This window comes from Merops nubicus, unplaced genomic scaffold, assembly GCF_000691845.1.
Source record: "Merops nubicus isolate BGI_N331 unplaced genomic scaffold, ASM69184v1 scaffold10725, whole genome shotgun sequence".
Taxonomy (NCBI): Eukaryota; Metazoa; Chordata; class Aves; order Coraciiformes; family Meropidae; genus Merops; species Merops nubicus.
Window position 1 is genome coordinate 391 of NW_008610325.1, and position 16,120 is coordinate 16,510.

At 40.5% G+C, this 16,120-nt stretch overlaps 1 protein-coding gene across 1 annotated transcript in view; it reads left to right on the forward strand.

Annotated features, from left to right (window-relative positions):
- Window positions 1-1,329, forward strand: part of NR0B1 (nuclear receptor subfamily 0, group B, member 1) — a gene marked incomplete at its 5' end in the record, with an annotated part of 1,716 nt that extends 387 nt beyond the window's left edge. The window contains one exon of the mRNA XM_008940878.1: window positions 818-1,329. Within this exon, the coding sequence (XP_008939126.1) occupies window positions 818-1,062 (245 nt within the window). The remainder of the gene's footprint in view (window positions 1-817) is intronic.
- Window positions 1,330-16,120: the final 14,791 nt, after the last annotated feature.

Sequence of the window (16,120 nt, forward strand, 5' to 3'; positions counted from 1 at the left end):
CTTTCCACGGAGGCTTTCGGCGAACGAAACAAACCCGGGGCAGCGCTGAGGGCAAGTGAGGAGTCGGCAGCGGTTCCCTCTTCGTTTCCGGGAGGGGCTTCTGGCGGCGTCCCCTCACTGGGGTTTTTTAGCTGTCATCTCTCGCTGTGGAGACTTCCACAGAGGCAACTCTGCCAAGTTGAATGATGATCGTGCTGGTGACTCACCTGAAAGGTACCTGGCAGGTTGGATATGGCACCTCCTGAACGTACCACTACCGTGTGAAAGAGGCACATGCCTTCCTGCGCTCCCATTGCCAAACTGGAAAAGAGAAATTTTGCACTCTCCATCCTTATCACAGTTCACCAGAAAACTTTGTTATACATTGTCATTAATGTTTTTTATTGCTTGTAGTCTAGAGCTATTCAGAGGCAGATGTCTTTAATGTGAATAATGCATTTTGCAGAAGTGAACTATTTAACAAGTTGTTTTTATTGTCTTCCTCACTGTTTACAGACTGCATTTGTCACTGTAAAGGTGTTTCCCAGAGCGTTCTTCCATCAACCTTTTTTTCTCTGATGGCAGATTTAACACATAAGTGAATGTTAGGAAACATTTCAAGTTTGTGGTGAACAAGAAATGCCCAGAACACAAACATAAGATATTGAACTGCCCTATAAAACTTGACACTATGATTTTGCATACAAGAAGTACTCTAGCAATTTGATTTGTTTCTTTGAGTGAGTAGTCTGTAAGCTGTTAGTAGTTCTTTTGTAGAGAAGAATGTTGTTTTATAGACAAACCCTATGTAAACAAAACTATTTATTTCTCTTTTCAGATCTGCCTGGACTGCAGTGTACACAGTACATTGAAGGGCTGCACAGGGAAGCACAACAAGCTCTAAATGAGCATGTCAGACTCATTCACAGAGGTGATGAAACCAGATTTGCCAAGCTGAATGTTGTTCTGTCCTTGTTAAGGTCTATAAATGCCAATGTGATTGCCGAACTCTTCTTTAGACCCATCATTGGAGCAGTGAACATGGATGACATGCTTTTGGAAATGCTTTGTGCAAAATTATAAAGCTGTGTCAAATAATGCAAATAAATCCAATGCAAAGGAAGCCCTAGAGCAGAGTAGTGCAAAGTACTGTAAATAAACTAACTTATTGTTTTTACATAGATCATATTTTTGTATTCCATAATAAAATACTGTTCGAGTTCTGAAATTAATTTTTATTCAACACAGTGTTTTTGAAATAAGATCACAGTCATCCAAACAAGTGTTAAGGTGGAGAATGTTCATATGGAAAGTTCACTGGCTCTGTCTGAATAAAGATCACATTTACTATGTTGTATTTCCAAGGTGAGTAATCCCTTCTTTTTCAAAGTAAGTATCAGTCTGGATTTGCATTTTAAACATAGCATACGGAAGGGGGAATGAACAGGCCATTTAACTGGTATATTTCAGTAATAGTAGAACAGGGTACTGTGGTAAGTTCTGCTCATAGTTCAAATACTGTTTCTATCAAAAGGCTTATTACAGTCAGGGAACTATTTCTATTGACTTTAACAGAGTTGAAGTCTATAAAAGAAAATATTCACCAGAGACTTTCTTCTATATGCGGAAAATGGCTGAGGAGTATTTTGAGACTTAAGGTAGCTTGGACAACTCTGACACTTGTAGGAAAACGTTCAATCCAAAACATGTTTGGCTCCACGCAAGTAAAGTAAATCTTATTTCCCAAAACAAAGGCAAACAAAAACACCTCTGAAAATAGCCAAACAGTGAATGTTGAGCACAGTCAGTAGAACTTGTGTACTCTTTGCTTCTCACCTAGATAACTGGTAGCTAGGACTTCAAAAGCCAGATTACTCAAACTACTTATTCATACAGAAATAGACAATTACTACACTGAAACATGATGCACCACTGGTACCTCCATCAGAATTTGTCAGCTAACATGCACATATCTTAATTAGACATCAGGCTTACACATTCTCCATGTTCTTTTCTTTGTTTGTTTGGTTTTTGTCTTGGACTTGATCCCTTCTCCCAGAGAACTTGTGCTGTTATTGGAAAGAAACCTTTTAAAGGGGAAAATTGGTGATGAAAGGATTTGTTTTATAGTTTTCCTTTCTCTGTGTCCAGTTTTCTAGCCGTGGAGAATATGGGTAAAAAAATGGAGAGAGAAGTGTGACAGTTCCTGAAGTAAGATACCTGCAGCTCTGTGTATCATTAGCAATAGGAGGTATTTTTTAAAAAGCAGTGAAGTTGAGGCAGTTACTCTGTGCAGGGGAGGGGAGTGTTTGAAGAGCTTTCTTCTGCTGCCACCTTGCGCAAAGGATGATCATGGCTCCTATGCTCGGGTAAGGAGCAGGGGAGGCTTTTGTTGTCTTGTACCTGCTTGGATAAAACTTACAGAAAGTGGAAATTGCCAGAGAGGTAGGAGAACATTCCTAGGGGATAAGTTAGTCCATAAGTAGTATTACAGAGATTTGTATTGCCATGGCAGTAAGAATCTCATCATCGGCTAATTTACAGTCACAGAGCAAGAAACAGCCCTTACACTGAAAAGTAATGAGGTAGCTTAAATGCACATTTCTGGTGCTCATATCTGAGTAGGGTTATGTACCCTGAGGAGCTCCTCAAGAATTCCAAACAACAAAAGATAGGTAAGTAAAGTGCTCTTCACTATCAGTTCTGACTAGACCAGTTCAGACTATAATACAGAAAGCTTAGTTTTTATGTTGATGCTTTTGTACGTACATACACACGCATGTAAACATATATAGCAAATACAAACATGTACATATGGATAATGTTTACTGTGTATATATAAATGTTGAGTTTACAGTAGCTTCTGAGCTTCTCTAACATATCTGTAACATAAATTTGTGTATATGTTTCCCTCTTTCTCTGTAAACAGCATATGACCTTACAATTAGCTAGCTTTCAAGGATGCCTGACAAAGAAATCTCTTCAGAAAAACACAAAGTATAATGATCAAACATTTAAATAGCAGTTAGTGGCAGGTGATGAATCTTGGATAAGGACTAAAAAAAATTCAGCAGCTTCTGATTAAAACAGCTTCATCACCACTGAGGAGTTGTTAATATGCACGATAGCATTCAGACTTTTTTGCTGAGTGGTGGAGGAGACTCATTGGCAGAGCTCCTAAGAATGAATTGTAATAGCTGAACCTTGGTCACAGGCAAGGATTTTCAGCTGAGCAGTCACCTTGAGGCAGTTTGAATCTATTGTGCCACTAAATACTGAAGTTTTCATTACTCGGGTGAACCTGCTTGTGTCTCCAGATTTGACATCTGAACAAATCCTGTATTCTGCTCATGTTTTCTAAAGTTGTCAAAAGTACTGCTTCTGTGCACAGTGAATCTGCCTTGAACTCGATGTACTCTTTATCATATTTCTCTTGGACCAGCTCCACTGTTAATCTTTTAGCTGTTGTTTATTCAAATGGAAGCACCTGGGAACAATAAGTAGGAAATCTGGGTGAGAAAACCAATTTATCCAGAAAGTAGTGGCAGCTATGCAGATTCGGGGAGCAAGCTGCTCAGTCTTTGTCTATGAGCACGTGTTGCTTGGAGAAGTCAGTAAAACGACTCTTGCCTCAGGCGTTTGACCCTGGCTCCTCTATGGCAGTTTGTTTCTGGGTAGAAGTAGTGAGCTAGTTCCTTTTCTGCCCAAATCCATCCTGTGCAGGGTGGGGAGGTGAACTGGATAGTCCCCCTGGTTGTGGCTGCTGCTGTGACCCAGGAGGTGATGTCTCGGTATCCCTGGCAGCAGGGGTAGGACAGCCTGCCGGAGGCCTCGGACGGGCCGGGGAGAAGGGAAGGCTGGGCACAGGAGAAAGATGCCTCAATGATAATGTAGCCTTAACCAGAAGACCCTCTCACGGCTTCAGGTGCCTCAAGGGGTGACGGGTGAGAGCTGTTTGTCATCTGTGGGATTCCTGAGGAGATAAAAACCTGTTTCCAGCCCCATCTGCCGCCCAGCTGAGCCGTGCTGTGCTCCGAGGGCTTCTGCGCACCCTGTTAGGTGTGCCGGCAAAGATTGTTTTCCAGTTGAGGCATTAACACAACTTCTGAGGATTTTTAAGCATTTTGTTTGCTCTTTATCCTTGGCATGAATCTTCTCACGAGCACTTTTTTTCAGCCCTTCAGGATGTTAGAGAGGTTTTAGCTGAGAGCAGCCCACAGAGCAGTTTAACGGGGCGATCCCCGCAGTGAGGGTCTCAGGCAGAGCGGAGCCATGCTGCACATAGAGCCGCTCCCACCCGCCTCAGCGCGGGTGCCCGCTGCTTGTGCGCAGGGCTGTGGCACCAGCAGTCCAGACACCAGCTTCTAATCACAAAGTGCCATTCAGTGGCAATTACTGCTGCACGAGACATCCTTTTCTCTGAAGCAGCCTGAGAAAGGATCATTTAGAAACCAACTAGCATTTTCAGTCAATATGGCTATGCGTGTTTCTTTTAGAAAAGAAAAAGCGTGGTATTTATTTGTAACCTTACTTTTCCAAGTTCAGTATATGATTTTTGTTTGGGTAGTCTTTCTATTAGTTTATTTTAAACTTTGCAGCAGTTTGCTGTTGTGGATAGGCTATAAATACTGTTAATGTCTAATAAATAGTAACTTTGCTCCCAAAGGTGTGGTTCTGCAACTTAAATTTTGTAGTTTTGAAGTGACCTCATATACTGGCTTAAAGTTATTATACTTTTAGTAATTTTCATTTCTCTTCAAAGACAGAACATATTCCTCTAGTGGATCTTCTGAGCATTGAAATATATGTCTGAAAATAATACAATAAAATTAAAATAAAAATGAAATAAGTCAGAAAGCCAAGTGGTCTTCTGTTTTTCCTTCACTGAAAAAAAAGTTCTGAATGGTGTAAGCAAACAACATGTCAAGACATTTTGAAATTTTGAGATGCAGCCTGAAATCTGCATACACATACTGCCTTAGCACTCTTAACATTTATTTTAAATTATGGAAGTCTAGCATTTTAAATCTGAAACGTACACAAGTAAGATTCAATAGCTGGAACAACTACAGATTGACAGAAGAGCTTTGGCAAAAATGTCCTTAAATTAACCACCACTGTGAGGTCACAGGGTGATAACTTGTTAGCTGGCACTGTATGCAAATCCACAAGTTGTTTTCATTTTTAACATAAATCAGTAGTCATTTCACTGCTTATGTCAGCAATAAAATTGGCCCAGCTTCTTTTAAACTTTCACACCATGCCTAGGTGTAGGTAAACCCTCACACAAGTGTTTATACAAGCACAAATGATCTACAGACACCTTTTCTTCTCTGTGTACTTATGTTCTTTACTTATTTTATATAAGGAAAATTACACTAGTTTCAGGTTCAGAAAAAAAGAACTTGTCCTTTCATTTTATATTACCACTCCCCAGCTTGCCACATAAGATGAGTTGTTAGCTTGCTTAAACTGAGCTGTCTGAAAATTTGCTATCCAGTGCAGTAGGGGCCTCTAGGCTCTGTCTGGATTGGATGGTGAGGCCCAGGTACCTCCAGATGGCGTTTGATCCCAGCATACCTGGTTTAGGTGGAACCATTGACTCGTACTTTGCAGAATAAGGCTAGAGGCAGGTTATACACTGAACTGTCAATCACAACAGTTTGATAAAGTGAAACTTGGAACCTTTGGAGTCACCCTCACTTCTGGCAAAGCATTAGCCATCTCCTCTCAGCTGAGACTGTAGCCCAGCTTCTCACATACACGTACGTGTCTTTGCACACATACAGATACAAAGCAAAATATAGAGGGACAATTAATTTCTTCTTTTTTTAGTGGGGCTGGGTTAAGAGAAAAAAAGAAGTCAGTTAAGCCTGCAAGGATAAATGAGAGTTATTAAGAAATGAAACTTTTATACATGTAACTGTTCATGCTAGGAGCTAGCAGGCTTGCTGCTCCAGGTTTTAAATACACAACTAATAACTGTAATCTTTAAATAAGAATTAGCTAAAGAAAAATTGATTTCCCAAGGAGAGAATCCAGTCTATTTTGTCTTAGTTGATAGATCTTTTTCTTATTTTGAAACAGCAATGAACGGTTAGGACTGAGAGACCAAATGACCAAAATGATCAATACAAGAATGAGGATGCTCCTCTTCCTCTTCCTCTTCCTCTTCCTCTTCCTCTTCCTCTTCCTCTCCCTCTCCCTCTCCCTCTCCCTCTCCCTCTCCCTCTCTCTCTTCTTTTTCCTTTCCCTCTTCCTCTCCCTCTTCTTCTTCTTTCCCTCTCCCTCTCCCTTTCCCTGTCCTTCCCTCCTCCTCCTTTTCCCATTTTCTCTTTATCAGGTTAGGAAGCAATAGGAGCAGGTACAGCTCAAAAGGTTGTGGTTTAGCAGGCAGCAGTCATCCAATGTGCTAATCCATTGTCAAGGGCTTTCTCCTGATGAACCACAGCTGGGCCTTGTCTTTAGGGAGGACTTCTAGGAAGCTGAGTAGCAGTGCTGTATTTCTAATGTCTGGAATGATGAGTTGGAAAGCCTGCTTCTCAATCAGCTGTCTCTCAAATAAGGTAAAGAGAGCAGGTGGGATCTGATCTGACCTGAACTGGGAACATCAGCTGTTGCCAAAAAGGGTGAAGTGACTGAAGAAGCATTTATGACATGTAATGTATAAGTTATTTCTAGCTAACTTCCAGAAAAGCTCAACTGTGCAGAAATTGAAGGGCATAAGAATGATGTCTGAGCGGGCTCTGATAAAGAAGTCACAAAGCTCAAGAAGTTACCATTTTTCAACTGATTTGCAATAAGTTCCTTCTATCACCTCCGTGATATCTGAGTTGCGAATTGAAAACTTTCACTGACATTTGCTATGGACAAATTGTCACAGCCCAGTTAACATGCAGTAACTCTTTGAGGTAGGTATATCATACAGCTGAACTTTAAGACACCTAATGGGAATCAGTTGGAACTAGTTATTCTGTATAGAAATATCATTCAGATCAGGTCAGATGTTAAAAGTCCAGCTCAATTAGAAGAACTGTGCCCTCCTGTGCTCAAATGCACGCAACTAGCCACTGCCTAGTTCTCTGGGGTGAAACCATAGTGTGTGTGCCAGCGGGTTCCTCTGTCAGTTCTCTGCCTCAGTACCTCACAGTGCTTTGGTTTTTGTAGGAAGGACATCAGATATGTTGGATATGGAAGTTGTGACTCCTTCCACTCAGTTGTTGAGCTGGGCAACCAGGAAACTAGACCCCCAAGACATGCTGCAGCCTGTGCTGCTTACTTAAGATATATTGTGGAAGGGGCAGTTGACTGCTCTTCTCAGTACTGAGCAATACATGTGTCTGCTATCTGTATTTTTCACTTTCTGTCACTTCCTTACATGTTGAGAAAAACAATTGAAAGTATTTTCTATCTTATTTGTGGGACAGACCTGGAGCCATTGTAAGCATAAAGCTGTTACTGAGAGCACATAGTAACTGCTTATGCAGTTTTGCCTGGCTCCCAAAGAATCCAGTATACTTGGGCTTGCTATGCTCTCAGTGTCTCCTTAATACCAACCACAGAAGAGTAATTTAAAAAAATAAATCCATTTTCCATCAGTTATTTTGTTACAGAACAGTAAAAGTGACAAGAAAAAAAATATGAAGAGAAGCAGTAAAGTTGAAACAGGTCATAAATTATAAAGAGTCTATATCCTCTTCTTCTAGTCATATGGCTGGAAGGGATTTTAGGTGATCATCTAACCCATCCTTCTGTCCTGACAGGATGAATTATATACTATGTCATACCTGACAAGAGCTTGTCTAACCTGTTTTTTTAAAGTTTCAGTGATGTGGTCTCTGAGACACTTAAAAACTTACACTTACCCTTAAAATTCAAAAGTTGTCCAGGCATCTAAGCTAAACCTTCTGTATTGTAACATAATCCCCCATGTTATTAGTTTATTCACCAACCATACAGATAAACTTTGTGGTAGAAGATGCTTATATATTTGAAGGCTATTAATCTTAAATTTTCTGAAAAGCTACTTAGCCACATTACCTAGACCTCTTACCTCTTCTGGGCACCCATTTAGCCAACATCTTTCCTGAACTGGAACTCCTGGATTTTCTGTTGGAATGGAAAAAAAAAAATCAGCTTATAAATTATATCTCTCTACAATTCATTTACACTATTGTTCTGGTTCCGTGTAAAAAGGGGTTCAGGGCAGGACCCACATGGAACAGAACCATGTACTCCCCTTGTTCCCCCCCCCCTCCCAGAGAGAGAGAGAGAGAGAGAGAGACTTTGAAAAAAATGAAGTATATTGTTTAACAAGGAACAGAAAACGAAAAAGGGAGGTGAGGAAAATAATATATACAAAGATTAGGGGAAAATACAAAAAATAAGCAAAATATACAAAACCCTCAGAAATAGTTCCAAGGTCCCACAAAGCACCTCCACCTCCGAGCTGCAGGGCAGGAGTGCAGTTAGCACCCACTTCCTGCCTCTTATCAGAGTGTGTGTCAGAAGGGGAGAGAGTACAATGGTTCACCCCTACCCGGGGTCCTCCCAGGTGCTGGAAGGTCACACCCCCATTCCAAGCCTCAAACCACAACAACTATTTTTTCATAATTTTTTAAACAGCACAATGAATTCTTTATAGAAATATTTTCTAAGTATTTCTTTTGTATCAGTCTAGCACTTACTAATAGTCAATAACTAGGATCAAAACATATTTGCTCACTGCTATTCTAAACATTCTGCACAAGTAAAAATTGCATTTTGGTAAATCAGAACACTTTTCTAACCTCATGGTTGTAATATGTGATGTTAAATGCAGATATATTTGAAATACCTCTTGGATTTCTTTTTTCATTTGTGAAATTTAGAAACTAGACTGGTCAACCCACTTAGATACATCCTAGAAGGACTGTTCTTAAGCTGTCAGTGTTGGGGGGTAAATTCAGTGGATGGGTAATTTTCAGTGCCTAATTGCCTTGAGTCTATGAAATGCAGTATGTGATATCAGTTCATTACATTATCAGCATGGGCTGTTGTCTCTATGACCATTATTATGTTTTCCTGAGCGAAACAGGTTCCTCTTAACAGTGGATTTTAATTTACTTCTTTACACTATCTTAAACAATAGAAGGGAAAGAAAAGAAGAAAAGGAACCAAGTGCTTGTGTAACACAGCAGTTCTACTGGAATTAATACACAGAGAATATGAAAGGAAAACAGCTATTCTCAGCTGAAACATGCCCAAAGAAGAATACTTTATGTCAAAAGTTAAACACTATCATTACTGTAGACCTTTTACTTCACAAATAGTGCAGCCTTTTATACATCAGAAATTTTGCAAGAGACGAGAAAATGAAATAAAAAAGAAGCAGAAAGATTAAAGGAACATATGATGGCTGCAATAGAGCCTGGCAAAATCTGCAACACAGCAGGTCTCTCTGTATCTGCTGTGCCATACTCTGTCAAAAGCAGCTCCCAAATGTGGTGAGGGAAATGTTAACATTTCTAATCTTGGAAACATTCAGTGATGCCGTCTCAGTTTCATCAAAAGCTTGTAATATAACACATGCAGGACACTTTCCTTTCATGAGAGCTCAGTGAAACACAGATGTTGCTGCTCCATGTTTTCTCAGAGACCTTCACAAACTCCTTTCACAGAGAGTCTGGGCTTCCCATAACCCCATCACTGCCTCTAACAGCAGCCTGGCATTTCCATCAACATTTTGCTCTGTAGAATTTCTGATATCGTTCGACACCATGCTTTTCTGCACATTTAAACTGTTTAAAACTAATGTACTAGTAACATGTCATTGCTATTGCTGGAGAAGAAAACAGATTCTGTTCATATATCTCCTAAGAAATGAGAAGGAAAAAACCCAGCTGAAGCTTGTTTCAGAACTTCTTTACAGAAATGTAAAAAAAGCACAGCCCAAATGGCAAGGGAATTGCATTAATCAATATTCACCTTATGCCTGTGCAAGAGCGATTTGGATCCATGCTGACATTATCAAAAGCTTTCTTTCTTGCTCATGTACTTCTCAAAAACAGGCTTATTTTCCCTATCTCTTGAGACTGGAAAAGCCAATTAAGGTTTTTAGACATCTATGGATTTTTCCAGTAATCTGCACATTGAATATTAATCATCTTCTATATCTTACAGTACTGCTTCAGAAAAGTCAGCATTTTTAGCTGTTATGTTTTGTGACATGCTTTGGTTTTTCTTGAAATCTGATTTTTTTAATCTCTATTGAATTTTTTTTTTTTTGTGGTTTGAATAGTTTTCTCCTTCAAAATATTTTGCATATGAATATTGGCATAATGATTCCTGTTGAACAATTTCCAATGCTATCATATACGAATGCAATCACACAAATTTTGTGTATCTAAGCATGTCCTCATTAAAGTGCCTAATTATTAATTTAGAAGAGCGATCACTGCTTACACATGGAGTTTTGAAAGTGAGACATACAAGGCAGTCTTAGCACCTTGAAGGATCTTCTTCCATTTGTAACTCAACTCTGACCGTTTGTAATGTAACACTTAAATGACAGGTTGCATTAAGATGTATTGTTGTATTTGAGTAGTTTTCATGGGGAATTTGAAATCTGCAGATCTCACTGACTGAGGATCTCATGGCTGTTATGGTGACCAGTGGACTTCTGGAGCAGACATTACTTCTGACAAGTGAAATAAATCTCTCCTGTCAAAGGAAAGAACTGCATTCAGGAAGCTAAGCAGCAGAGCTGCTCAGACTTATTAAAAACTGGTGTTTGTCCTGTTACAGGAATTTGGAATTGGAAATTTCAAATATATCATGATAAAGTGTATCATGCCAGATCTGACAGCTCAAGGGAGGCAAGGCTGCTGCCACACTGTGTCCCCAGGTCCAACTGTTTGTGAGGCTGAAAATGTATTGCTGGCAGGCACCCGGAGCACAGACATGCCCCACATGTATGCAGTTGAACAGCTGGCTGTGCAGGTCCCTGATGGACTCTCAGGGCACCTTCAGGACACAGGCAACACCAACAGCCTCATCCTGCCCCCTCTGTGGCAGGGCAGGATGGGGGGCGTTTGGTGGGAGTGTGCGTCCATACACACAGCCAGCAGCTAGGCTTACTCAGTCTCCTCAGCTGGTGGCACCTGGACATATCTGCTCCCAGGGCTGAAGCCCTGCTCCAGTTGCTGGCACCATAGATCCACAGACAGACAGACAGACAGACAGACAGACAGACAGAGGGTAAGGAGCCCCTTAGTGGAAAGCAGTTGAAGGTAGACTTTAATAAGTAGACAGACAGACTGTGATGTTCCAATGCAGGGCAGGGCCAGACAACTGCAAGGACCAGCCTTTGCTTATGTGGAACAGGACCCTTTTACTCCCTTATCCCTCCATTTGTTCCTCTCCAGATTGATTAAATCCCTTCCTTTTTCTCACCTTTGATTCCTCCCTTAAACATTCTGTAGTAAATCTTATGCAATCCTAAAATGTTCTTCCCCTACATCCCATAATGTGTCCCACCTCTAGACAGCAACCACCCTTAGTCCAAAAGGTGATTCACAGAGTTGTTCCCAAAGACTCACTGTGACACCTTTCACACCTGGACACTGGGGCTGAGGTTCTGCTCGGGCACTCCTGGGAGGGGCCTGGGCAGGGTGCCCTTTCCTATTGAGTCTTCAGTTTGGATTCCCCCCTGCCTGCTGTTGTGCCCCTGTGCTCCACTAGGCTGTGATGGGATGATGGCTCCTGGGATGGGCCCCAGCAGTGGCTGGGCAGGGTATTATTTGGGCTGCCCACCCCCTCCATTGTCTTATTGAGCAGTTTTATGGGTGTGCAAATGAGCTTTTATCAGATAACCTAACACATTCAAGTAGCTAGGTGATTCTCCTTCTCTATTCCACTCTCAAGAGACCCTATGTGGAGTACTGTGTTCAGCTCTGGGGTCATCAGCACAAGAAAGACATGGATCTGCTGGAATGGGTCCAGAGGAGGGCCATGAAGATGATCAAGGGGCTGGAACACCTCCCATATGAGGATAGGCTGAAAGAGATGAATTTATTTAGCCTAGAGAGGAGAACATTCTGAGAAGACCCTACAGCCTCTTTCCAGTATTTAAAGGGGGATTACAGGAAAGATGGGGAGGGACTCTTTGTCAGGGAGTGTAGTGATGAGTGATAACAGTCTCAAACTGAAAGAGAGTAGATTTAGATTAGGCATTAGGAAGAAATTCTTACTGTGAGGGTGATGAAACCCTGGAATGGATTGCCCAGAGAGGCTGCAGATGTTCCATCCCTGGAAGTGTTCAACGCCGGGATGGATGGAGCTTTGAGCATTCTGATCTAATGGAAGATGTCCCTGCCCATGTCAGGGCTTGGAACTAGATGAACTTTAAGGTTCCTTCTAACCAAAACCACTTTATATTTCTGTGATTCTATGACACAGCGACCAAAATTCAGTAAGACTGAAAAAAATAGCTCGGTTGCAAGAGAATAAAAGAGCTAGCCCATCCTAACAAGCTGCCTTCTGAGACAAATTTGATATCCTGTGTGCTTTTGCTTTAGTTATATATGATAGCTGTGGTCATTCTATTACAGGTACAATTTTCATTTTAGACTGCCTTACCTCATGTCTTCAAAATGCACTCCCATCACCACAGAAAACTGTTCTTTCTGTGTTTCTTTGAAAGACTGCAGGATGACAACAACTTTTGAATAAATTTGGGTGGATCATAGATAATTTCATCACCAAAATTGCATCAGTTCTCATCCTGTCTACATTTGTTAGTTTTGGGGGCGAGTTACTGAGGAGATGTGATGATGATGTGTCAATGAGTGCAACGGCAGCTTTGATTCCTAAGCACTTCCTAAAAGTAATGTTGTTCCATGTAATTTCACGGTATCATTCTTACCTCCTCCATTCTACATTGTCCAACTCATTTTCCTGCAAAAAAATGTGAAGCAGAAAAATGCAGTGACCCACTGTGTCATTTCCAAGCAATATCGGTAGGTTGGCAAATTCAGGCTTGGATGAAACCCTTCATTATAATACATCATGCAACTCCACTGATTTTTCTACAGGCAAGAGAATTAACTTGAGTAGAACATGGCCCATGGCATGACTGACTTTTCACACAGCCACGGTGCCACATCACCCACTCCCCATCCCCAGCTGTCGTTGCCGACACCCGATCCCCGGGATAGCTCCCACCCAACCTCTACCGTTGGGTACCATCACAGACACTGGCTTCAATGTGAAGGATGCTGCAAATGGCGTTTATTGCGTTGCTGCAATTGCTTATATATGACAAGCCACTCACACAAGGCCCCTCGTGGGCAGTCTGAGCTTTCCGTTACATCGCGAGATCTTCCGCATGCCGATCCCTGCCTAGGGCAGGCTCTGCTCACCACAACACCCAGCAGTGTTTCAGTGTAGCTTTTGAGCATCAGACTTACTTGCCAGCTTCCATACACAGTCATGGTGTGAAGGAACTCAGTAAAAACCTGCTTCATGTTTCAAGAGCTCAACAGAGATTCCTAAGTGGTAAATGCATTAAAAGTGGACCTGAGAGACACCTATCCTAGATTACAAATCAGTGTTAAAACCAATGGGTAAGGCATGCTATCAAGAACCTGAACTATGATCTTTTCTACTCTGCCCCAGAGCAGTCCATATTAGTTCTTGTTCAATGTTTTGTCTACTGAGTGTGTAAATGCTTCATAGAATAGTAAACTGTAAGTTGTGTATTTAGCTACATAATGTATTGAAAGTATTTCCAGCTGCAGTGCATCTTAAGCTTATAATTATGGTTCTCTGGCACAACTGAACTTCAAAAAGCAAAACATGACTTGAACTGCAAGACTCAGGATAATTTGAAGATGTTGTAGATATTATACTAGCAAAGTAACAGTCCTAAACTTGTGTTTCTTAACAGAGATGTATAAAAGTGAGCATTTGCAGTTGGTTATGACCAGTTCCCAGAACAAAATTCCCTTTCTTCTAATACAGATAGCTTCAGCTAATTCTCTGCAAAAAGCAGTCGTAGCTGTTTTATATCGACAGCAGTTCTAATTTGCTCCTTTTGAAAATGAAATAGGAAAAAAACAGACAATACAATGGAATTGCTTGAGCTGGAAGCTAGACATGATATCAAGGCTAGTACTGGGAGAATGTATAACATTTTCAGCTGATAAGGAACTTGATCTCATCTCTTATCTTCAGAGGAAATACATCTAGCAAGCTGGTGTTTGCTACCATGGTGAAAGGCACGGATGTAAGGAGCAGACCTGAGGGAAACATACTGCCTAGTCAGTTACCAACACTTACATGTTGCCGCATTTAGATTTTTTTTGGAAGCTTCTCACCCAGATACTATCCAGCCCCATCTGTGCTCAGCTTGAGAGCTCTGCTGTAGCCAGAGCTCAAAGCTGCAGGCCAAATTTGAGGTGCATGAACTGATCAAAATTTCCCCTAATCCTACCTGAAGAATAAGTGCCTGAAATGAATTCCATCAACTCTGTACATTTGCAGCAGTGCCCCTGGCACATTCAAGCTGATTGGCTTATTGCCATAATGGCTTCAGAAATACATTTCACTATAAATGCATGAGTTCTGCACAGTAGTGCATTACAATCAAAATTCCTACACATCTACACCTGCTATTATTTAAATTGCTCACCAAAACTCCATTGAACATGGCACTTTATTACAATGCATGCTTAGCAGGAAAATCAAATAGGAGAGTACAAAGGGCTAAAATGGCAAGAAAATGAGAACATAATCAAAGAAAAAAAATATAACGCTTTGGGATCTCCACTTTTATCCTCAAAATATTAAGTCATTCTTTTCTAGTCAGTAGGGAGAATCTGAATGACTGAAAAGGCTAAATGCAAGTTTGCAATGCTGAAATAAAAACTAACGGGTGAAAGAAATCGTGATTGATCCTCCCAGCAAATTCAGTGTATCTAGGATCATATCCCAAGTGACTAGAAGTGTCCAAAAAGAATTCCAAATAAGTTTAATACATTTTCTTACTCATAACTTGGAGCACTATGTAAATCATATACAGTCTCTAGAGAGGAAGAATGGATTAAAAACTATGATGTATATCTACTGTATTTTTCAGGGCTACACAGAGTAAAATGTCTCTAAAGGGCCCATTCAGCAATGCAGCTGCTTGAAGTCTTCTGCATCTATAGGTAGCACAGGCCTGTGTTTGAAATACTATTTTTTTGTTTTCCAAATATATAGACACTAGTGGCTACCTTTCTTAAGATGGAGCTTCTCAGATGGAAGAGCTAAATCCTCTGGGAATGTGCAGTTTTAGCAGTATTAAAGTTTCAAGAGCAGTGTGCATTTGACAGTAATTTTATTTGAAAAGAAACACATGCTTTTTTTTATAGTCAAAAACCCTTCTCAATATCACTGAAACAAAAGAGATCCATTTTTGTTTTCAAATTGCTTGTCTAGTTTCACCTTCAACTTTATATTTCAACTTTGAGGAGCACCAATATGAAGTAGGAAGAGATATGTTTGAGTGACAGACAACATTCTTCTCCTCCTGACTCAATGAGCTCTTTTGCAGATTGTGTAAAAATATGCTGTGTTCTGTTCCATTTCAAAATAAAGACAATTTTGAAATTCACTGTGAATCAGAATGTCCATATTTTGTACAGCTTTATCATTAGACTTCTCTTTCACTAATGGCAGGTAAAATATTTGGACACATCTGGAAAGCATTTCCCATGGGATATTCCTTCCTGGCTAATGATTCTCAGTTAGCCAATATATTACCTTACCTTGGCCTCTCTCAGGCATTCTGATCTTGGAAGAGACTCCTCAAAGTCCCATAGCAAGAATTATTTACTTTAAAGCCTATGATGATATGGTTTCCAATGACACATTTATACTTAAACAATAATAACCATCTTTATACTGTCTCTTTATAGGCCATCTGACTGTGCTATTTTCCATTTAATTATGTAATTGATTTATAAAAAAAAGAAATTGTTAGTGAAATCTAAATTCTCTAAATATCTAGTTTCAATTATTTCCTTACACTAATTAGCAGAGAGCTGCATAGCTGTATAATAACCTGCTGTGTTCCTCTTCCTTTGCTACATTCATCCCCCACATTCCCACACACACT